Source organism: Rattus norvegicus, chromosome 1, assembly GCF_036323735.1.
Source record: "Rattus norvegicus strain BN/NHsdMcwi chromosome 1, GRCr8, whole genome shotgun sequence".
In the NCBI taxonomy this organism is placed as follows: Eukaryota; Metazoa; Chordata; class Mammalia; order Rodentia; family Muridae; genus Rattus; species Rattus norvegicus.
Window position 1 is genome coordinate 8,641,204 of NC_086019.1, and position 23,703 is coordinate 8,664,906.

General features: G+C 42.9%; 1 protein-coding gene across 16 annotated transcripts in view; it reads right to left on the minus strand.

Moving 5' to 3' along the window:
- Nucleotides 1-23,703, minus strand: part of Utrn (utrophin) — a 503,427-nt gene that overhangs the window by 100,143 nt on the left and 379,581 nt on the right. For all 16 annotated transcript variants that reach the window (XM_008758594.4, XM_008758593.3, XM_063281961.1 and 13 more), the window contains one exon: nucleotides 15,097-15,226. In XM_008758594.4, the coding sequence (XP_008756816.1) occupies nucleotides 15,097-15,226 (130 nt within the window). The remainder of the gene's footprint in view (nucleotides 1-15,096; nucleotides 15,227-23,703) is intronic.

Here is a 23,703-nt window from a genome sequence, read left to right on the forward strand (position 1 = left end):
TCCTCCCCCTCTTGACTGAGAATCCAGACAGGTGACCACTCTGTCAATGGCTTGCAGTGAATACTCAGCTTTACTCTGTAAAAACAACACTAAACCCCATTTTTAAATGTCTGCTTCATTTTCCCTTCCGTTCCAAGCCCACGCAAAGCTGCTTCTTCAAATATAAACCTTCAAAAGTCATCTAATCTATGGTCATTCCCAATATCGGAGTTGGACTATGTGGTTTTGGGTTTTTTTTTGCGGGGGGAAGGGGGATTTATTTGCAGTCTTTTATACTTTATCAACACCTGAAAGGTTAATGTTAAAAACGACGAAGAAAAAGATTGAAAGTAGAAAAATTCACTCTGGGATCTGACTGGTGTTTCCTGCTTGCATAGCTGAGACTCGAGGAATTTCAACATAACTGATAAAACCGAAGTTGTCTACAAAGGCAAGGGAGGCTCTACAAAAGACATCTCAAACGAGGATGTTTAGTGAGGATAAATAAGCAAATGAATTACGGTTATGCCAGGGGAGGGCCAGGATGTTTCTACTGTTGGATTTCAATGTATTAACGCTCGTGTCTCATGCCCAAACCTATGAGTGTACATCATTAAACCATTTTATAATTTCCTTTAGCAAAGGAAATCCTGTAAAGTAAGAGAAACAAGAAAACTAGCCATTATTTCACCTAACTTGTAAACTTCACTTTTAAATTTGGCTTAATCTTTCAAATCTTGTTGCAAATTACATCCATTAAAAGATGTGTGTGTGTGTGTATGTGTGTGTTTCAAAGATAGTTCAATGATCCCAGCACGCACTCATGTCTTAGATGGATACTGTCCTCTTCCTACTATATCTCTCTGAGTGCTTCTGTTTTATCTGAGTGGAGTAATCTAAAGGTCACACTCTCTGGGATTCTGGCAGTAGTGATGGGCTGTGTTGATGTCCATATTCTCTCTCTTTACAGCTCCTCCCCTCTCTTCATAATCAAAAGGTGTTTCTGATTAAAATAACAGGGAATATATTATTTCCACTCCCGAGTACCCTGATTAAATAATTAAGATCAACTTAATCGCTCCAAAATGTTCCATCAGTGGGTAAGAGGACCCTGTCCACTTCTAGTCTGGGAGGTGACAGATGGCAACAGTTCATTATGGACCAGATCACAAGAATATCAAGGGCCCTCAGCTGATTAAGACTTCTAATTATGCTCATCTAGTAAATTATAAGGGTGACAAATTAGTGGAGGCTACTTAGAGCTGATCACCCAGCAGAGAAAACTACGTTTTTTTTTTTTTTTTCATTGAGGAAAAGCTAAAGGTAGTTTGGTGAATCTGAGAGAAAAAAAAAAGAAAGATAAGGAATGAGAAGAAAAGATGTAAAAACAAAATATCCAAGGAAAGAGAGGTAGGGAATATCTTCCAAAATTTCAAAAGGCAACTTACTGAGGAGCATGAGGAGGGGCATGAGGAAACAGATAAGGAAGACCAACCACTCTGAGGGCGAGGGGGTCTCAGTGAGAGCAATTCTGATTTTTTTTTAAATCACTAGTGCTTGGCTGGGGAGAGGGGAGGAGTGAAGCATTCTAGAAGGGGGTGACTAGGTGGGGTGAGCAGGATAGAAAGTAAGTAAAAAACATTAAATTAAATTTAAAAAAGAAAGAAAGAAAGAAAATCACTTGTGGTCATAGAGATTTTATTGTTCCTGTAAAATAGACAAGGAATTCCACCATGCTCTCAGATGCAAGCAGTGTGCTGAACTAAGGCTAAAGCGAGGAAGACGACTAATGACAGCAGCACGCAGGGCAGGAGCAGGAAGGGCAGGGAGAACCTGAAGAAGAAGGGAGGCTTGCACAGGCAACCAGCTAGCCGACTCCGGACTCTGCCCTGTGTTACGCTGAACAGCAACAAGCAGGTCACTGGGGCCAGGAGATGGTACTGAATGGGATGAAGGAGACACTGAAAACATTCGGTGTCAGCAGGACAAGGAATCCACCATACTCTCAGACGTATTCCCTGAACCTCCAATACTCTCAGGCACATGATAGGCATTTGATAAATACTGTTAAAGGAATGAATAGTTCTCTGGGTACATCTTTGACTTAACAACCAAAAGGAAGGAAAATCTCCTAGTCTGTTCTCTTCCCCTTTTCCCTTCTTTAATAAACAAAGCAGTGGGTAGGGCTGGGGAGATAGCTCAGTCATAGTGCTTGGGACAAAAGCAAGAGGACCTGAGTTTGAGTCTGAGAACCAGACGGTCTCTGCATCACTGACTAGAGAGCTGAACTAAATGATTACCTCCAGGTTCAGTGGTCAGAACAAACCTGAGGTGAAGAAGCCATAGAGAAAGACACTTAATGCTGCCCTCTACAGTCATTAGCTTACTCAAATCCATGCCTCCTGTACTGGCTGGTTTTGTGTGTCAACTTGACACAAGCTGGAGTTATCTCAGAGAAAGGAGCCTCCCTTAAGGAAATGCCTCCATGAGATCCAGCTATAAGGCATTTTCTTAATTGGAGATCAAGGTGGAAGGGACCATCGTGGGTGGTACCATTCCAGGGCTGGCAGTCCTGGGTTCTGTAAGAAAGCAAGCGGAGCAAGCCAAGGGCAACAAGCCAGTAAGTAACATCCCTCCATGGCTTCTGCATCAGCTCCTGCTTCTAAGTTCCTACCCTGAGTGAGTTCCTGTCCTGACTTCCTTTGGTGATGAACAGCAATGTGGAAGTGTAAGCTGAGTAAACCCTTTCCTTCCCAACTTGCTTCTTGGTCATGATGTTTTGTGCAGGAATACAAACCCTGACTAAGACAACCACCCACAAACCACACATACACACACTCACACACACCACACCCCAATCAGGACAGGAACCATAGATTTAAAATCTCTTTTTCGACACATTAGCATTCATTTCTCGCACACCTTCAGCTGTTTCCTGGCTACACACAGAAGCTAGTGATCTACACATGAGAAATTTCAGGAGGTTTCTACCTGAGCTTAGCCATTCTTATTTGAGAAGTTAAGTAAGCTGCATGTTTACTGCTAAAACGAGCGACAGAGTTTAACTGAAGAGGGACATCTATGCCTTTGCTGGCCTTCCACTTTCAAAACCATGGTGGCACCTCAGAAGTTTCTAGCTCCCAACTGAGAAGCAACAAAAAACACCCCACTCTGCTTGAGGGCTGTAGTAGTTTCCTATTCTTTATGCTAAAACCAGAAAGTGACTTCCCAAATGCAGATCCTCATAAAATATATCCCTGTAAAGCATTTCTATATCTTTTTGTGAAGCAAATGTATTTTATTTATTGATGGTCACAACACTGACTGGGGAAAGTAGCAGCTGGCAAGCAATTTATTAAAAACATGCCTGCCCATAACACTAACTTCTGTTCTCAATAGAGAGAGTGCTGACTTATTTACTTACGCAGAATTTCCTTGCAGTAATATTCATGACCATGAAAAGAAGTTTTGCTTTCTAAAATATTTCTGCCCAATCCAGGGGCTTCTTCAGTTCAAGTCTCGATCACTATATTTATATAGTATAGAACCTTAATTTTGGGAGGATCTGGGTATTGCTCTGTAGTTAAGAACACTGAGAAAGGAAGTAACATATTTTTCTATGCCCTTTCATGCATTGCAACTTTACCCATCTAATTTGGACTTGGGAAGCTAATTAAATCATTGCTGTGCTCCACAGTCCTGAAAGCAATTACTTATACTTCAACTTTTTTATGTGAAAATTAAAAAGACAAATTCTAATACTGCCTAAACACCTTCTCCCTTGGTAAAGGAATCGGTGAACCGGGGTGTGACTCTATGAAGCGGTGTGGGATTTTAACACGGGAAATATAACAGTGGGAAGAAAGAGGAACTATATGCATATAATTATGCTGTAAGCTTCCCAAAGGAAAAAAGAAATCTTATTTCTACTCAATTTACAGAAATGCTAATGAGGAGAGAAGATTCAAACTCTAGAGGTTACAAGCACCAAACTTTCCAACACAAATCTTGGCTCGTAACTTGCACACCCTTATGACCTGAGCATCCTAAATTTATCTGTAAAATGGGTGTTAGAAAACACTGTTATAAACCAGTTAAACAACCCCATAACTCCTAAGGAAATAGAAGCAGTCATTAAAGGTCTCCCAACCAAAAAGAGCCCAGGTCCAGATGGGTTTAGTGCAGAATTCTATCAGACCTTCATAGAAGACCTCATACCAATATTATCCAAACTATTCCACAAAATTAAAACAGATGGATCACTACCGAATTCCTTCTATGAAGCCACAATTACTCTTATACCTAAACCACACAAAGACCCAACAAAAAAAGAGAACTTCAGACCAATTTCCCTTATGAATATCAACGCAAAAATACTCAATAAAATTCTGGCAAACCGAATCCAAGAGCACATCAAAACAATCATCCACCATGATCAAGCAGGCTTCATCCCAGGCATGCAGGGATGGTTTAATATACGGAAAACCATCAACATGATCCATTATATAAACAAACTGAAAGAACAAAACCACATGATCATTTCATTAGATGCTGAGAAAGCATTTGACAAAATTCAACACCCCTTCATGATAAAAGTCCTGGAAAGAATAGGAATTCAAGGCCCATACCTAAACATAGTAAAAGCCATATACAGCAAACCAGTTGCTAACATTAAACTAAATGGAGAGAAACTTGAAGCAATCCCACTAAAATCAGGGACTAGACAAGGCTGCCCACTCTCTCCCTACTTACTCAATATAGTTCTTGAAGTTCTAGCCAGAGCAATCAGACAACAAAAGGAAGTCAAGGGGATACAGATCGGAAAAGAAGAAGTCAAAATATCACTATTTGCAGATGATATGATAGTGTATTTAAGTGATCCCAAAAGTTCGACCACAGAACTACTAAAGCTGATAAACAACTTCAGCAAAGTGGCTGGGTATAAAATTAACTCAAATAAATCAGTAGCCTTCCTCTACACAAAAGAGAAACAAGCCAAGAAAGAAATTAGGGAAACGACACCCTTCATAATAGCCCCAAATAATATAAAGTACCTCGGTGTGACTTTAACCAAGCAAGTAAAAGATTTGTACAATAAGAACTTCAAGACACTGAAGAAAGAAATTGAAGAAGACCTCAGAAGATGGAAAGATCTCCCATGCTCATGGATTGGCAGGATTAATATAGTAAAAATGGCCATTTTACCAAAAGCAATCTACAGATTCAATGCAATCCCCATCAAAATACCAATCCAATTCTTCAAAGAGTTAGACAGAACAATTTGCAAATTCATCTGGAATAGCAAAAAACCCAGGATAGCTAAAACTATCCTCAACAATAAAAGGACGTCAGGGGGAATCACTATCCCTGAACTCAAGCAGTATTACAGAACAATAGTGATAAAAACTGCATGGTATTGGTACAGAGACAGACAGACCAATGGAATAGAATTGAAGACCCAGAAATGAACCCACACACCTATGGTCACTTGATTTTTGACAAAGGAGCCAAAACTATCCAATGGAAAAAAGATAGCATTTTCAGCAAATGGTGCTGGTTCAACTGGAGGTCAACATGTAGAAGAATGCAGATCGATCCATGCTTATCACCCTGTACAAAGCTTAAGTCCAAGTGGATCAAGGACCTCCACATCAAACCAGACACACTCAAACTAATAGAAGAAAAACTAGGGAAGCATCTGGAGCACATGGGCACTGGAAAAAATTTCCTGAACAAAACACCAATGGCTTATGCTCTAAGATCAAGAATCTCATAAAACTGCAAAGCTTCTGTAAGACAAAGGACACTGTGGTTAGGACAACACGGCAACCAACAGATTGGGAAAAGATCTTTACCAATCCTACAACAGACAGAGGCCTTATATCCAAAATATACTAAGAACTCAAGAAGTTAGACCGCAGGGAGACAAATAACTCTATTAAAAATGGGGTTCAGAGCTAAACAAAGAATTCACAGCTGAGGAATGCCGAATGGCTGAGAAACACCTAAAGAAATGTTCAACATCTTTAGTCATAAGGGAAATGCAAATCAAAACAACCCTGAGATTTCACCTCACAACAGTGAGAATGGCTAAGATCAAAAACTCAGGAGACAGCAGATGCTGGAGAGGATGTGGAGAAAGAGGAACACTCCTCCATTGTTGGTGGGATTGCAGACTGGTACAACCATTCTGGAAATCAGTCTGGAGGTTCCTCAGAAAATTGGACATTGAACTGCCTGAGGATCCAGCTATACCTCTCTTGGTCATATACCCAAAAGATGCCCCAACATATAAAAAAGACACGTGCTCCACTATGTTCATCGCAGCCTTATTTATAATAGCCAGAAGCTGGAAAGAACCCAGATGCCCTTCAACAGAGGAATGGATACAGAAAATGTGGTACATCTACACAATGGAATATTACTCAGCTATCAAAAACAATGACTTTATGAAATTTGTAGGCAAATGGTTGGAACTGGAAAATATCATCCTGAGTGAGCTAACACAATCACAGAAAGACACACATGGTATGCACTCATTGATAAGTGGCTATTAGCCCAAATGCTTGAATTACCCTAGATGCCTAGAACAAATGAAACTCAAGACGGATGATCAAAATGTGAATGCTTCACTCCTTCTTTAAAAGGGGAACAAGAATACCCTTGGCAGGGAATAGAGAGGCAAAGATTAAAACAGAGACTGAAGGAACACCTTCAGAGCCTGCCCCACATGTGGCCCATACATATACAGCCACCCAATTAGACAAGATGGATGAAGCAAAGAAGTGCAGGCCGACAGGAGCCGGATGTAGATCGCTCCTGAGAGACACAGCCAGAATACAGCAAATACAGAGGCGAATGCCAGCAGCAAACCACTGAACTGAGAATAGGACCCCCGTTGAAGGAATCAGAGAAAGAACTGGAAGAGCTTGAAGGGGCTCGAGACCCCAAAAGTACAACAATGCCAAGCAACCAGAGCTTCCAGGGACTAAGCCACTACCTAAAGACTATACATGGACTGACCCTGGACTCTGACCTCATAGGTAGCAATGAATATCCTAGTAAGAGCACCAGTGGAAGGGGAAGCCCTGGGTCCTGCTAAGACTGAACCCCCAGTGAACTAGTCTATGGGGGGAGGGCGGCAATGGGGGGAGGGTGGGGAGGGGAACACCCATAAGGAAGGGGAGGGGGGAGGGGGATGTTTGCCCGGAAACCAGGAAAGGGAATAACACTCGAAATGTATATAAGAAATACTCAAGTTAATAAAGAAAAAGAAAAAGAAAAAAGAAAACCCTGTTATTGCAGAGTGCTGTCTGCCATGGAATTAAAAGCTTGGAGGCTTCTTAGGATAGATCTAGGCTGGTACTGGCATCTAATAAGTCCTGGCTGGCTGTGAGGAGCTATGTAACAGCTCTCATCAATCACAGGCCTGTCCTCTTAGGGTAGTGTATGCTTACAATAGGAACCTACCCATCCAAGAAAACCTCATTCCTTGTTACTAGACCTAAATGAGGGGAAGAAAGTTCTCCTCAAAAGATTCCACGTGCAAAGAGACTCCAGATGTCAAGAGAGGCAGCCTCCTCCCCTCCCTTGTGAGAGCGGAGCTAAAAAAGAGAAAACCAGCAGAGTTAGCCAGGAAGACCAGACTCCTGGGTGGCCTTTCAGCTGTGGCTGCATCTCTGTTCTCCGGTGGCTGGTTTATGGGGCCCACTGGGTGTAGGAGTGGGGAAGCAAGGAAGCCTGTTAGGAGCATGAGGATCCCCCATTTACAATGGAGGGACTTGAACTGATAATCCTTGCAAAACAAACAAACAAAAAGCCTCAAGGGGTGAAACCACCTGCCAGTTTAATAGCCTAATTATTTCTGTTAGGTAAGGTGTAATCTGGCCCCATTTTATTGGCTAAAACAATGGAACCATACGAAAGGACCTTCTTTCTATTAAACTATATGACAATTCCATACTGTCACTCATTCAATGATCATAAAAATTTTTATCTGCACAAGTTTGTCATTGCTGCTATAAAATAAGCTGACATGGAGTTACAATGTGATTTCAATTCTGAAATATGTCTACAGTTCTCCAAAAGGATAAGCGCCCTTCACACCAGGCCCAGTTGTGTTCTCCTGTCATATATAACGTTTGTCTTCGGGTTTCTATTCCTGTGATAAAACACCATGCACTTAAACAACTTGGGAGAAAGGATGTATTTCAGCTTACAACTCTAAAGTCAAACTTCATTGTTGAAGGAGGTTAGGGCAGGAACCCAATCAGGGCAGGGAACCTGAGGTAAGAGCTAATGGAGAGGCCATGAAGGAATGCTATTTACTACCGGGGACCTCATGGTTTGTTCAACCCACTCTCTAGTAGCTTCCAGGTCCACCAGCCCAGGGGTGGAACCAAACACAGTGAGCTGGGCCTTGCCCTCTTAATTATCAATTAGCACCAATACATAAAATATAGGAGCCCCATAAGAGAGAAACACTGCCTGTATTTGGCCTTCTGAAACACTATATTGTTGCATTTGGTATTTCAAAGAATACAGCATACTCTGAGAAAAAAACAAATGCTGTTAATACACATAGCTAGCCATCAGAGAACCAAGGAAACACTAATCTGAAAAGAAATGATTATTAACCATTGACCCCAGGTCCAGTCACATTGAACTAATTATGTGCATAGCACACTAACATACACCAGACATATAACTAACTACACACAGATAATACATTGAGAACTGTATTCTGCTAGGACTATTTGCGAATGCCATTTAAATGAAGGTGGCATAGGATAAAACAAGCCATTCTCAGAAGAGAAGGACACTGTAGTCACGGTAACAGGAAGACTTTAGCTGGAGTTATTTTTAAAGCTGATTTGTGGGAAAATTAATGAACAAAAAACATACTGGTTTATAATACATTAGTAGTTAATATTGGTGGTGATGGGCAGTTGGAAAAGTGCCATCTTCCCTGGCTATCTCTAGATAACTGGGGGGTGGGGGGTGGGGGTGGGGGTCCGCCCCTGGCTGTGAATCCCACAGTGCACAGATCCTTGCCTCAGCATGGCAATTCAGATGTGGCTCTGAGAACAGCAAGGGAAGTTGGCAGCACAAAGAAGAGCCAAGAAATATGTGTGCAAGGCTAAGAGGTTCTTGACATGGAAGTCAAGAAGGAGCGAGGAGGTCAGTGGCCGGAGGGTTCCACATGAGCAGATATGGAGGAGGTGAAATTACAGGGTCGGGCCAAGAGCCAGTGAAAACCCAGGGGTAAGGGAAGGGCAATAAACACAAGCTTAATGCTGGTTCTGCATCTTCCCTTGATTATCTCAATGACCTTGGTTAGCCAAGCAAGATGCTCTTGGCTCTAGTATGTTTCCTAATGAAAAAAAAAAAGGTAACTTTATAATCTGTTGAACACATTCACTAGTTCAAAGAAGAAATATAAAAGCAGTTTAAAAAGTAGGGAAAAAACAGTAATGATAAGAAATGTATATCCCATTATGAACTGGATGATAGTGATCGACAAAAAGCTATTTGCATTAAAAGGAAAAATGTGTCGATATGATAGATTAAATGACATTACTTCCATGCCATTCGAACAAGAACCCTGAAGACAAAGCTCGCTCAGCCTCCTACAATTACTAATGAAACTTCAGCTGCACTAAAAAAAAAAAAAAATCGTATTTACAAAAGTCATCTCTAAACAGTGTTCTGGTAGCTGAGTTTTCCACATAATTACACGACACCCATTTAACTCAATTTCTTTACGATTCTCATGCCTTCAGAAATAAACAGCAATTCATAGCTTCAGATTTTATAGGTCTTATAGAATGTGTACTGTCCCTCATTGCTGTCATCTGGCTGTGGTCACTCCTGTCAGCCTTGTCCCTGCCTTGTCACGTCTACCTATCGACTTATTGCCAATTCACAGGACATGGAGTCAAGTACTTACAAGCTGTCTAAAGTGTGAGCCTGAATCTCTGAGGACGTACCTGACAGCTCTGCTTGCACCCAGAGCAGAGGCGCTATGTCCCCCTTACTGTATCGTCTGTGCATGTTCAGGTCACTTCTTCAGATTCTCTATAAACAAGACGTCAGTGGGGTCCCAGGGAGGGCTAAGCTTCTGACCCACCCTTTGGTGGCATGGCTTTATTGATGACTAGGTATAGGAGCATCACGAAAGAAATCAGTCAGCAAAGTATTTAAGAAGTAATTGAGATGGGGCTGGGCTTGGGAAGGGCTTTGGTAGAGCAAGTAGGTGCTGGGCCAGGATACGGGAAAAGAGCTGGGAAACAGAGTAGAGGGATCATGAGTGGAAAAGGGGAATGGCAAGACAGGGCAGCCCATGGCTGCAGAAAGTGTAAGTGCGGTGTCCAATGGACATCGAACATGTGTCCATGGAACACGGAGAGAGTGGCATGAGATAGGGTCAGACAACATTGATGTCAGGTCTCTGCTCAACCTTCTGTGTCAGGAGAAGCCCAGATTACATACTAAAGAAATGGCATTCTAGGCTTTAGACAGATTATTTTGGTCACGGGTTGATGGTTTAGTAAGTAATGTATAGATCATGCAAGCATGATGACCTGAATCCAATCCCCAGAAAGAATGCCCATGTAAAAAGTCAGCTGAGATATTACATGTCTGCATTCCTACTGATAGGGAGGCAGAGACAATATGGATACACAGCTGGATCAAGAGCTATAGGCAAAAACAAGAGACCCTGCATCAAAAGGAGGTAAAGTGCAGCTAAAGAAAAAGATATCCGAGGTTAACCTCTGACCTCTGCGCATACTCACATGCACGTGCACCCACACACAATAAATGCTGGGTGGTTTCTGCTTTTCAAACATTCGAAAGTACATGCAACACTAATAATTGATAAAGTTGGCAACAGAAAAATGAAATGAGGGGAATGGGGCTTGCAAGAGAAAAAGTCATTTGAGAGAAAAATGATGGAGAAACGTATTTTCTGGAATTAAAAAGAGAGGGATCTATCTTTCTACCCGAGGGCATAATGCACAGAGCATAGTCAAAAGCTGCTTATTAAATAGAGCTGAAAGCCATACACGGCTTGGGCTAGGAATAATGCCTCCAACATAGAGCAGCTCTTCACTACTGCTCGGGATGACTAATGCTCAGACAGTCTCTCTTTCCGATAGCGGTTGTGCATATGTCAGAGTAAACAAAGAAAGGATAAAAGCTATTATGGATAATTTCCCTCCATTTACTCTTAACAGCAGGTAAAATGGGCTACCATTACAAAACATAATATCAAGGGAGGAGAGGGTTGGGAAATGGTTCCTTGTAAAACCAAACCAAACCAAACCAAAGAAAAAAGAAAAAAAGAAAAAAAAAAAGAAACCCTCATAAAAAGTTAAATTGATGTAACATTTTCCTCCTGCCAGCCCCCGGGATGTGGTCATCGGAAATGGGAACTGAGCAAAATCCTGAGCCTAAGAGCAAAGGAGAGAAGCTATGAACATGTCTTTTAAAGTTTTAAATGGCTGTCCTCTCACCTCACAGAAGCAAGAGGACCTGAGTTCAGATCCCAGCGCTGAGTTACTAAGCTGGGCATGGTTGTGTGCAGACATAGCCGGAGTGCGCATGCTTGTGCAATTAAAGAATGGTGACCCTCAAGTTTGCTGGCAGGTCAGTCTAGCCAAGTGATAAGCATCATTTATAGTGGGAGACTAAAACCACAACATAAAAAAATGACTGAGGAAGATAGTGCATGTTGACTTGTGTTCTCCACATGCACATGGATGCACATATGCATGCACGTGTACACATGTGGGCACAACAGGCACACACACACACACACACACACACACACACACACACACACACACACACAGAGTACTCAGTGAAAAAAAGTCCTGTCTTCATGGAGCTTACTTTCATCTAGGTGGAAGGTGAAGGCGGTAAGACACATACAGCAAACAGGTCATATACATGTTGAACAAACACTAGGAATTACAGAAAAGGGAGACTTTGCAGCAATGGCTACTGGGAAGAACTAAGGACATGACACTTGGATGAAGATCCAAGAGGGAAGGGAGCGGGAGGAGTAGGAAAAGGGATAGAAGCAGAGAGGAGGGGAGAGAGTGGGAGGAGGAGCGGGAGGTAGTGGTAGTAGAAGTAGGCATAGGGATCTGGGAGAGCAGTGGGAATGTTCCAGAAACAGGGAAGAGACACACAAACGTTCTGGGATCGGAGCAACCCTGAATGTTCAAGAAATAGCAGTGTAGTCAGGATGGCAGAAATAAGGATAAAATGAGATCAACTGAGAGACCAGGGTAGAGATAACAAGATATCCAGCAGTAATGAACCTTCCTAAAGAGTCTCACATGAAGTCAGCTGGCTCACACTTTCATTTGCTAGTTATTATTCTTCAGTTGCTGCAGGAAGGAGATCACTTAAAAGGGGGAGCAGGGAGGGAGCCAAGCTGAAGGGTAATCTGGGTGAGAGGTGGTGTCCCTTTGGAGCAACATACAGTGGTAAGGGATTCTGGTGTAGTTTCCATGTAGCAATGAGGGGACTTGCTCGAGGACTGAATTTGGTGATGAAAAACAAAGAATCCCATAGACGCACTAAGAATTCTGGGCTAAACAACCTGGAGGGCAGAATTTCTAAGGCGAGGCTCAAGAACTATAAGGAAAGATGATACAGGGAGTAGGAGGCTGTTGATCTCTACAGGATATGAGCTCCATTTAAGTCCTGGTAACTTGCTCTAAGTAGCTGTAGTCCAGTTTCACTTCATCTGAAAAATAAAATCAATACTACACCACTCATCCCTACTTTCACCACCAGCTTCTCCAAGCTTCTCATCTGCATTGAAGACTCAAGATTTTAAGGATCTGAGGAGATGAATTCTTCCCAAAAACTTTCTATAATTTGGTTCCTTTTCTTTGTTTTAAAATTTAGTTGTAGATGATTATTAACTAAACAGTTATTGAACACCTTCCTGGAGGAGACTATAGGCAAAGGCAGAATAATAAATAAAGCTAGTTCTTTATCTCATACCTTATGTAGTAGTCTTTATGACTCTAGCCCAGTGCCTCACACATACAAGGCATTCCTAAAATGGGAACACTCAACAAGGGGTACAGAAGAGAACTTTAGAATCTGAAGAAAAAGGCACAATGTATCTGCAAGCAGTACAGAGGGTGGGGCTGGGACCCCGACATGGAATTTCCCTCAGGGGCCCTAGGTAGATCTGGGCTGCTTCATCTCTATGGAGCCATTCAAACACTGTACCTAAAGGACATCAGAACTCTCTTAAACATTCTTGGGCAAAGGATTCTTAAGGAAAACAGACAAAATGAGAGCATGTGGAATAACCAGGACAACACAGTTCCACAATCACTCAAGCACAAACTGGAGCCAAGACAATAGTCAGAAGAAGTATTGAAGAGGCTCTGAGAATACACAGGACAGCTTGGATTATAGTTCAAACACCGTGCTAGATCCAAGAGCTTCTCCAGCATATAATGGAACATCAGTGAGGAAGTTTCATCGAGGAACAAGGATTCTCTCTGAGGTTGCTCGCAGACTGGAGTGGGGGACAGATAATGCATGAGCAGTATTATGTTGCAAACATAGGATGGTACAGTGAGATTAACGCTACGAAAAGTAAGGATTGCAGCTGGATATATTGGAGCAACCCTTTAATTCCAGCATTCTAGAGGCGGAGGGAGGTGTATTTTCATGAGTTCAAAGTCAGCCTATCCACAGTGAGTTCTAGTACAACCAGAGCTATAAGATTAGAGACCTCCACTCAAAAACAGAAAAAAAGAAAAGCCTAAACTATCCCAAGACCATACATAAAAGGCTGAGAACCCAGACTTAACAACAGTAGGCAGACATCACACACACACATGTGCATACTCTGGGTATGTAAGTAATACACATGTAACAGGAAACACGCATCCATTATTAGAACAATGGAGGTCTACGTCTCTCAGATGAAATTGCATTGTATTTGCACGTAGCCTAAGCACAGCCTTCTGTATACTTTAAGTCATGTTCCGTGACTTAAAACACAGAATAAAATACAAACGATGCAGGGTAAGCAGCCGTCCTGTGGTAGCTTTTATGCAATATCAGCAAGAGAAAATGTGTGTACATGCTTACTACGGATGCGAATTCTTTTCCCTAACAATTTCAATCCGAGTTAGTTGGATCCACAGCTGTAGGGCCCGGTGAAGCAAAGGGTCTAGAAGGTCATTCTTTGCCTTCAGGAGAGCTTACTTTTCAAAGACAGAAATAATAATTGTGTGTGATTAAGTTGGACCAGAGCTGGGAGACTCCGTTAGACTTGGATTCCTAATTGGTTGCTTCCACAGATAGTGGGACCCAGAGCAGAAAATAAAGCTAATGGTAGAAAACACAGTGAATGCCCTCTATGTGGGGTGGGGTGGGATGGGGTAGGGGGGCAAGTAATACACATATCGTTCCCAGCTTCCGTGGTGGGAGGGGTTCCCACTGCATCCCCTTACAAGAAATCGCTACTAGACACAGTTTAGGTACTCTGCCCACCTGCTTTCCCCGTGTAAAGAGTGGAAAAATACTTTGAACAACGTGTCTTTTAAATATTTATTTATTTTTACACAACATGTATGAGCATTTTGCCTGCATGCATGTCTGCACACCATGTGTGTGTACCCGGTGTCCTTGAATGTCAGAATAGGACAGCAGATCTCTTGGGATTGGAGCTACAGATGGTTGTGAGCTACCATATGGATACTGGGATTTGAACCCAGGTCCTCTGGTAGAGTAACCAGTGCTCTTAACTGCTGAGTTATGTCTTCAGTTCTGCATGTTTGTTTTCAAATATACCATGATACTTTTATTAGCAACACTGCAAAATTTAATAATGATACACTGGCCCCAAGATACCCGCCAAATTTTCTCTTAAATTTACTATGTGAAGAATTGCTATTTCCTAATAAAGAAGTTAGTTCTTGCTTCATTTTAAGCTAAATATGCAACAGGTCATTATTTGTACTTACTTGATGCTGCGAGGAAAATGCTGCTTGTTTGCTGTTATTGTTGTTTTGTTTTGTTTTTCCCCCTAAAACGCGAGTTTCCGATGACATAGAAATGAACCACACTCACCTGTCTTTGACTGTGGGTTCCTTCTGGGTTCTTCAGGGGCCTCTATCGGCTGATCAGCCAGAAACACTCGAGCTTGATCTACGGCGTTCAGCACAGAATATTCTTTCTCCTTTAGCTCACGTCTCAGCACCTTTGCCAAAGGAAACAGAGGTGGAGTGTTAGAGGCACCCTTGCCTGTTTTCAGCAAATGAAGGCGCATGCTTAGCTTGACCACTTCTGGCTGAGGCTGCAGAGGGAGTGGCTTAAGCCAACATTCAGATAAATTACAAGGGAAAATGTGTTACAGTTAGGAACAGTAACAGAAAGCCAAAGGGAAGGTGCCTGAAAATGGTGTCTATGTTGAAGCAAAGAAGAGAAAAAGATGGGCAGGAAGGATACTTTTAAGATAGTCATCTGTGGGAGTGAGCTACATTGTATTTGAGCTTACCAAATGTGAACTTGGAGAACTCCCACTGTGTGCAGTTGCTAAAACATAATAGCCTGCTCAAAGACACTTCCTCCTTAAGCCTGACAAGAAAAACTGCATCCAGTGATACAGAAGAAGGTAATTTCACACGGGGTAATGAGGGCCTCAGAAGTGTTTTATGTTCTTTGGAATGCATTGAGAAAAAATTAAGAGATAGGCACAAATTAAAATGTGTGAAATCAAAACTAAACCAAAGAGAACACATAAAAGACAGTCTCCAATTATCTTAAAACGCAGTCTGTCCATCTCTCACGCTGAGGCAATTACTGTTTTTCCCTGGTGAGGTTTTCATGCAGATCTGGGGCTCCCAGAACAACTCGTCTCTTAGCACAATTATTCTTTTAAGTAGAGATGACCTTTCACCTCTGCTCCTATAAAATGTTTGGTGATTAAGACTCTAATTGACAAGGCTTTAAGGACGGCTAAACTCACTCAGGGATAAGACGCCAACATGTAAATATGTCTCAAATGCCATTTTAACACTGAAGCAAAACTAGAACCAATGTTGCTGCTGTCACAGCCACATCTTCAGGACCTAATAATTTGTTTACAGAACAATTCAGTGGCTGTGCACTATGAACACACAGGGGTTCTTTTCCTCCCTAAAATATTTCTCCTTAAGATGGTGGAATCAAGTCTTTCCTTTCTGACATGATTACATGTTTTAACACAATGGTGTTAGGATGGAAGCTATCTGGAGGCTAAATCATCGTCTTTTGCACTCAGTAAAAAGGGGAAAAAAATCCAGAAGCACCAGAATAACCATCATATAGAGATAGTAAAGCTAAACTGGAGAGAAATGTGGGGCCTAAAGTCAAGGGGGCTGTTCCAAGTGGAGAGGGAAGGGGACAGCCAGGACAAGAACAGTTAGAGGTTATTTGACTTTTAGACCATGGACAGTTATTATCTGGTAAAAATTTTAAAAATGAAAGTAAGACCCCGCCCACCCTATAAAATAAGCTATGCACAACCCGGTATACAGAAGGATCCAGGTGGGAAGTAAAACTTTCTCTAAAAATCCATAGAAACATTCACACGCACTCCCTAACACTTATCACACCAAAGCCTGACAGCACAGTGAGTGAGGGTCAGCCACACCCCCAGTTAATGAGAATTAAATGGCCATGTTAGGGAACACACAGCCTTCCTGTTGAGGAAATGCACCTCAAGGTATACCAGGGTCTGACACTTGAATGAAATAAATCAGATCTGTTCATAATGTTTTGATATATGGGGAAAAAAGTCAGAAAAGAATGAGAAAAAGTAGATTTAAAAAAAAAATCTGTGTGTGTGTGTGTGTAAATCTGATCCATATTTTTTAACAAAAGATTATCATATCTTTAGCTGAGAGAGACCTACAGGTGTGAAAGCATTCCTAACAGTTACTTCCAAAACCACTTATAAATAAATACAAAATGGTGGTATGGGAATATCACATTGATTTATATTTTTAAAAGAGTCAACTTTTTTAACTTTTAATAGTTAGGAGTACTCATCCCCCCAAAGCTGAGTGTAACCAGTTAATACAGAAGCAGTTCAGATCCATAAAACAATATCTGGGGATCTGCTGAAACTCTCCTTTCGGTGGGGACGTGCCAGAAATGAAGTGTTCAAATGCAAGGTGCCGAAGAGGAGGCAAAGACCCTGGCAGACCACACCTTCCCTCGGGCTGTCTGACAGAGAGAGAATTCCTAAAGGGAAACCAGAACCGATGTAAAAAAAATAGAAGAGGGGCTGGGTCTGGTGAGGAAGAACAGACATGGTGTTGGGCCTCAGGAAAAAGAAAATGTTCATAGGGAGATGTCCCAGAGGGTAAATTCCAGATGCTGTGGGGAAGAACTTAGGAGAGGAGACGCTGGTGACTTAAGAAAGGGGGTGTTCCTGACTGACCATTCAGAACGATTCAGTGCCTTGAAAAGTGCTGTTGGGAGGGTAGGGGACAAAAGAGAGCTGTTCTTAGAATTATGTTTAGAGTCTCACAAGTTCGAATAGAAAAATAAATGTTTGTCTACAGGAAAAACTACTGAGGAGACAAACTGATCGATTCCCCCACATGGCTGGAATTTTATCAATTATGCATGGAGACTCTCACAGGAGAGCAATTTTGTTGGCCGGCTGTTTGCTGTGCTAGGAAAGCTCTCCCCAGGCAGCCACACTGTAGATGCTTGGGACCATTAATGCCTTATAGATGGGGGTTTGCATAGCCACCCTACCACTACAGTGGCGTTCACCTCTCCCTACATTTCCTGTTCCCATTACTCTGCTCATGTCTGTGTACTTTGTCCGTCCTAGATCTATTATTCAAGGACAGTATGTATCCCTTTAAAAATGTTTTATTTAATTTCTATCTTCCCCAGATACCCTGGGAATTCTCTGGGCTTCTGGACCTTATAGGACAGGAAGCTGAGCACTGATCCAGCTCTGAAGTACTTCCTCACGGTGGGCGGTGGGGTGGGAAGGGGGCTTCATCTGAGTCCTGCAACGAGAAAAAGGTTCTTCCCCCAGAGAAGAATCACGCACCAGCCTTGGGAGGAAAGGTTCTAGTATGTACATCAGGAGACAGGAGAGAACCACAAGCCTTTAGCACCCATATAAGGCAGTAAGTAGCTAAGGAGCGAGAAGCAGGCAGAGGTGGGGGCAGAAGAAGATGTGTGTGTCTTTGTACTTCTGACACCTAGTAATGGACGATGGACAGGCTGGGGAAGAGCCAGGCAGCTGCGTTAGGAAGTCACCACAGATTTACACAGTTTTCTTAGCAATATTGTTGGGGCTTCTAGATCAATAAAACCCAAATCTGAGTACTAGAAAGTCTTCTACAGTTTACTTGCATTTCTCGACACATTGATCTACAGCCTGCCGAAGGGGAGAGGTGGAGAATCACCCTGCACTGAATTCTTGTTAGGGAATGTCTGGCGGACGGACTTACAAACCAGCGAAAGAAGTACGGCAGGCACGGGCAGGTGGAAACTGCCCTGAGCAAATAAAATGCTGGCACTGTAACCCTGACACCATCTCTCTCCCCAGTATCCTAGAGAACCACAGGTAGTGTATCTGTTCACACTCTATTTTGTTATTCAATTTGTCCTGTTTCAATTTTATTTAATAGCATTCACGAAGGGGTTTGACTTTCAACTGCATTCCACGGGTAATCACCACACCTTTCACCTCTCCCTTAGACACAGAAGAAAGCCCGCCTGGTCCTAAGCACCCAGGGAGCATGAATGATTAGGTCATTAGAACGCAATGAGTTGTTTTGTACACAAAGTAGCACACAGTCTCTAGCGTCACGTGCCTCATTTGGGAGCCACTTAAGTGAGTATAAGAATACCTAATTGGAATTTTTCTACGTTAATGACTTTATATTTTTACTGAAAACAACCCTCTTGCCAAACAATAACGAGTTTTGTTAACACACTGTTGCAAGAGGGTAGAATCACATGACACTTTCAGTTTGGTGATTCCTCAAATGTCAAACACTGGGTTTACCCTGTATGCTAGATATCCCATAACCAGATATACCCAGAAATAAAACATACGGTCAGATGAAAACCCACGTGTGCATGTTCCCGATGGCATGGTATCATAGCCAGACCGAGGGACCAATCAAACACGCATCCAACAATCAGCAGATCAGCAGAAAGTCCCAGAGCTGCACAGTAGATCTCAGCAAGGGAAATGAGTTCCAGACTGAGGCAGGCGACCGCTGGGTAAACCTAACAAATGTTCTCAAGGAGATGAGTCAGAGGAAAGCCTGTGGTGTGAGACTCCATTACCACAGGTGGGTCTACAGAGAAAAGTAGCTGAGGGTCGGAGGCCTGAGTGGGTGGAGGTAGGCATGGGGCTCTTCTGCGTGCAAATAAACTTCATTCCATCCAGTAATAAATGCAAACCAAGACACAAGTTATCAGAGGAAGTTGATCAGCTTAGTGCATCCGTGTCAGCAGACAGGTCCTGGGGGTGCTCGAGTCAGATAGAACACTCTTTTTGCTTTACTTACAACTTGCACAATTTATATTGGCTTGAAAGCACTCAGCGACACGATTGCTTAAATAAAGAAAGGACCAGGCAGGTGGCACGCTGGACAGCCATGCAGGAAGCGTCTAAGTCGATCGCTGAGTCCTTACGCACTGGGAACCTGAGTCCTGGGTCCTTATGAAGAGGAAGGAGTCAATGTGGGTGGTAAGCATACCCACGGGAAGATGGAGGGAGATACTGGTACTCAATCGCAAATAACGGTTCGCTATAAGAACTATGCAGGCACCCTTCAAATCCAAGCTTTAAAAAAAAGGGAAGGAAGAAAGAGACATAGGTCATTCCTAAATACCTGAAATGCTCGTTGTAACTATTTATCCAATATTTACCCAATTTTTGAGAGTTTCAGAGTTTAGTGAGCCACGACAGGGAAAACAAAACCAAACTAAACTAAAGAATCTGGGTAGTTATTCTTTGAGGGGAAATGCATTTTCTCTCAACGGGAGATATGAGCTGAAACCTCCCATCTCATAGAAAGATGGGGGACCTTCTGAGCTATCAAAGGCTAGGATCTGACACTGTGAACTGCTTCAGCCACACACTCCAGGGACAGCCCTCAGGAGTGAATGAGGCGAGGCCTCGTTTTAGCCTCTTCATGGTGCTCTTGCTTGCTGCATATCCATTTCCAATCTCTTTCCCCAAGTCTGAGATGATGGCCAAGCTACGAGTTTGCTTTGAGGCACCTGGCTGTTTGCAGTTCCCAGGTGCAGCCTCCTGGCGATGCTCATAGCATCCAGCAGCAGTAGGCACTGGGAGAGCTGTACAAGCCCAGTGGGACAGATGCTTGCAGCACTGAGGAAACAATGTGGTGGATAGAGGACACAGTCTACTCAGTCTATCGAGGCCAAGGCTAAGGCGACACATTCTGTTCCTTTCTTCTGAAGGTAATGAAATGCTAAACTGAGGGATCGATGACAAGCTCACTCAGTTCTGTAAATGGACCAAAGGCTGAACCATACACTTAATGGGGTAAACTAAATGATATGCAAATACCTTGTTCTTAAACTAATAGCATCAAAAAATCCTGCAGTTTGTGTGTGTTTTTTTTTAGTTTCTTTATAACATGCATGCACGCATGCACTCAAACATATAGAAGTTAATATATATGAATATATATCACATATATAATGTGTGTGTGTGAGAGAGAGAGAGAGAGAGAGAAGGGAGGGAGAGAGAGAGAGAGAGAGCGAGAGAGAGAGAGAGAGAGAGAGAGAGAGAGAGAGAGAGAGAGAGTGTGTGTTTATCTCCAGGGTTGAGCACGTTTAGTAATGCAATGAGTCCTCTCTCTCATTCTGAAACACTTCCTACCTTGCTGTCCGGACACCCTGTGTGGCTATGCGCCTGTTCACTGAATTGACCGGCTAACGAGAATGAAGAACTATACTCCATCACTGGATGACAGAAGCAACCACGTCAGTTTAAGAAGAAGACATAATCCATTATTCTAACAATGTACACAGATAAACAGGAAGGAGACCAATGGATTGGGATTGGTACTGTTCACTTCAGCTGTTCAGGGAAAGCATTTCACAGGCTGTGAGGCTTATCCAAGTGGGTCCTGCTTAGTGGCGGGTGAAACACTGCCCAGTGAGGAAGGACTGGGGATTTTCCTTTTATGACAATATTTTAGAATCTGAGTCTCTGTGTTTGCCGGGAGAAATACCTAGCAAACACGCACAGCCTTTTCTTGCAGACACCTGGTGGTGACTTTGCCACCCAAAATTCAGCCACTAAGCTCATGTGGCAGCTTGGCACTGCCGGTGACACGTTCCATTGATGCAATCACCACTCAGGTTGAGACTGATTGGTACTGAAGTAGGGAACACGAGGATTTAAGAGGGGATGACGTCTTTCTTGCGAGACTGGACAAGTTCTCCTAGGAACAGATAAATCCTCATAAGGTCCAATTACTGCACAGCAGGTTACGGAGTCTGTCCCGTCCCCTGCTGTCACAGGCATCCGCTGCCTTCTGCTATCAGCACGCGTAGAGTATGAGGACCTCACTAGATATAACTCTGCCTCTAGATCTATAAGATAAGAGAACCACTTTCCCTTACACATTGTTCAGTTCCAAGTACTCTGTCACAGCAAAAGTAAATGAACTGATACACTAAGAGCCCCGAGTAATCCCCAGCACAAAATAGTCTAAAGGGAAATTTTAACTTACACGTGGTAAAGAAGACTCAACCGGAACGAGGAAGAAGGAAATTCAAAATAACTCAGGGTAACATCACAAAGGAAAGCAGAAACTGGATTTTAAAGCCTAAATGTTCTAAAATGTTTACTAGACCTCATATGCTCAAGAGTCAACAACGGCGAAGAGAGAATACAAAAATTATTTTGTGCCCATAAGAAATAAAATCCACTTAGCTGGATACAGTAGTCTCAGCTCTCAAGAGACTAAGACAGGAACAATACAAGTTCCAGGACAGGCGAGAGGGTACAGTGAAAACCTGTCTTGTATGGAGACATTCTACTGTCTCCCAAGGTATGGGCTAGCAAAGTAGCATAGAGTTTTCCACCCAAATAAGAAAGTTAAAGCACACACTAATCTCATACTGAATATACAGGAAATGGCTAGACATAGCCACAGACCATGTGACACAATCTAAAAGGGGGAGAAGAATGACAGAGTGTGATAATTGTCACCAGACTTCTTTGAGAAGCACAAGCAGGACACCAAGAGCCCTACTAAGTACAAACAATGCAGAAAAGAAGGATGGGTAAGTTCTCAAACACAGGAGTCTCTTAAAAGCACATGCATCTCTCTCTCTCTCTCTCTCTCTCTCTCTCTCTCTCTCTCTCTCTCTCTCTCTCCCTGCATTTTGTCTTGTGTATAGTGAGTGTCTGTGTGTATGTCTGTGTGTGTGTCTATGTGTGTGTGTCTGTATGTGTGTCTGTGTGTGTGTCTGTGTCTGTGTGTCTGTGTGTATGTGTGTCTGTGTGTATGTGTGTCTGTGTGTGTTTCCATGTGTGTGTCTCTGTGTGTATGTGTGTCTGTGTGTCTGTGTGTGTTTCCATGTGTGTGTCTGTGTGTGTGTCTGTGTATGTGTGTCTGTGTATGTGTGTCTGTGTGTCTGTGTGTGTTTCCATGCGTGTGTCTGTATGTGTGTCTGTGTATGTGTGTCTGTGTGTGTGTGTCTGTGTGTATGTGTGTCTGTGTATGTGTGTGTGTGTGTGTGTGTGTGTACGCTTTGCATGTGTATAGATGCACGTATATCATTTCTATGTATGAGCATATATGTCGAGGCTCCGGACTGAAGCAAAGAACCTCCCCTTATCATCCCAGCACTCTTCTGCCTTATTCAGCGGGGCAGCAGCATCTCTCAGTCCAACACTGCGCCTGCATCACTAGTCTGCGTGCCCTGGGGAGGGCCAGCCATGCCCACCTGGCATTTACTTGAGATCTGGGGATCCAAATGCCAGGGTTGCCAGGCAAATGCTTTAACTGCAGGGGCATTTCCCGTTGAATTTTTCATGTGAACTGTAGGTTTAAAAACACATGAATGAATGCGAAGGCTGAATAATTTTGAGAGTAAAGCCATCTTAGTCTCTCATGTGGTGACCTGTTTCATGCCTTTCCTGTGCTTTCTGAAACGGAGCCTCAGATGAAAACCTGAATTTAAGTGTCAGAATTTTATTCCTACCAGAATATCCAGGAGTTTAACATCCCCCTTAAAAGAGCCATCTGACCTCCCTGAGCATTCAAACAGCAACGAGGGCTCCGGCAGGCTGTGCCAGGCAGCAGGATGAACTGCCGAGTATCCAATTCTAAGAACCTGCAGAGATTCCTCATTGAGGCTTACCGATCAGCGACATTTCTCTCCACCTGCTAGAACCTCCTGAAAGGCCAGGGATTCGGGGAAAGGTGGTTTAAGAAGGAACTGACTTGGCAACGGTCAGAAACTGCCTCATCTCACTCACAGCAGTTCACTTCCATCCTGGGCATAGCATCAGCTTGGCGTAATATAAAAATTGCTGCTACACAAACAGCACTATCAGTTCTTCTCAGCTGCAGCAACATGGAGAACCTGGGAGTCTCTAAGAAAACAGACTCAGAGAGGAGATAGAGTGTGGTGAAGAAGCTCCGCTCTTCACGGGGGCAAGCG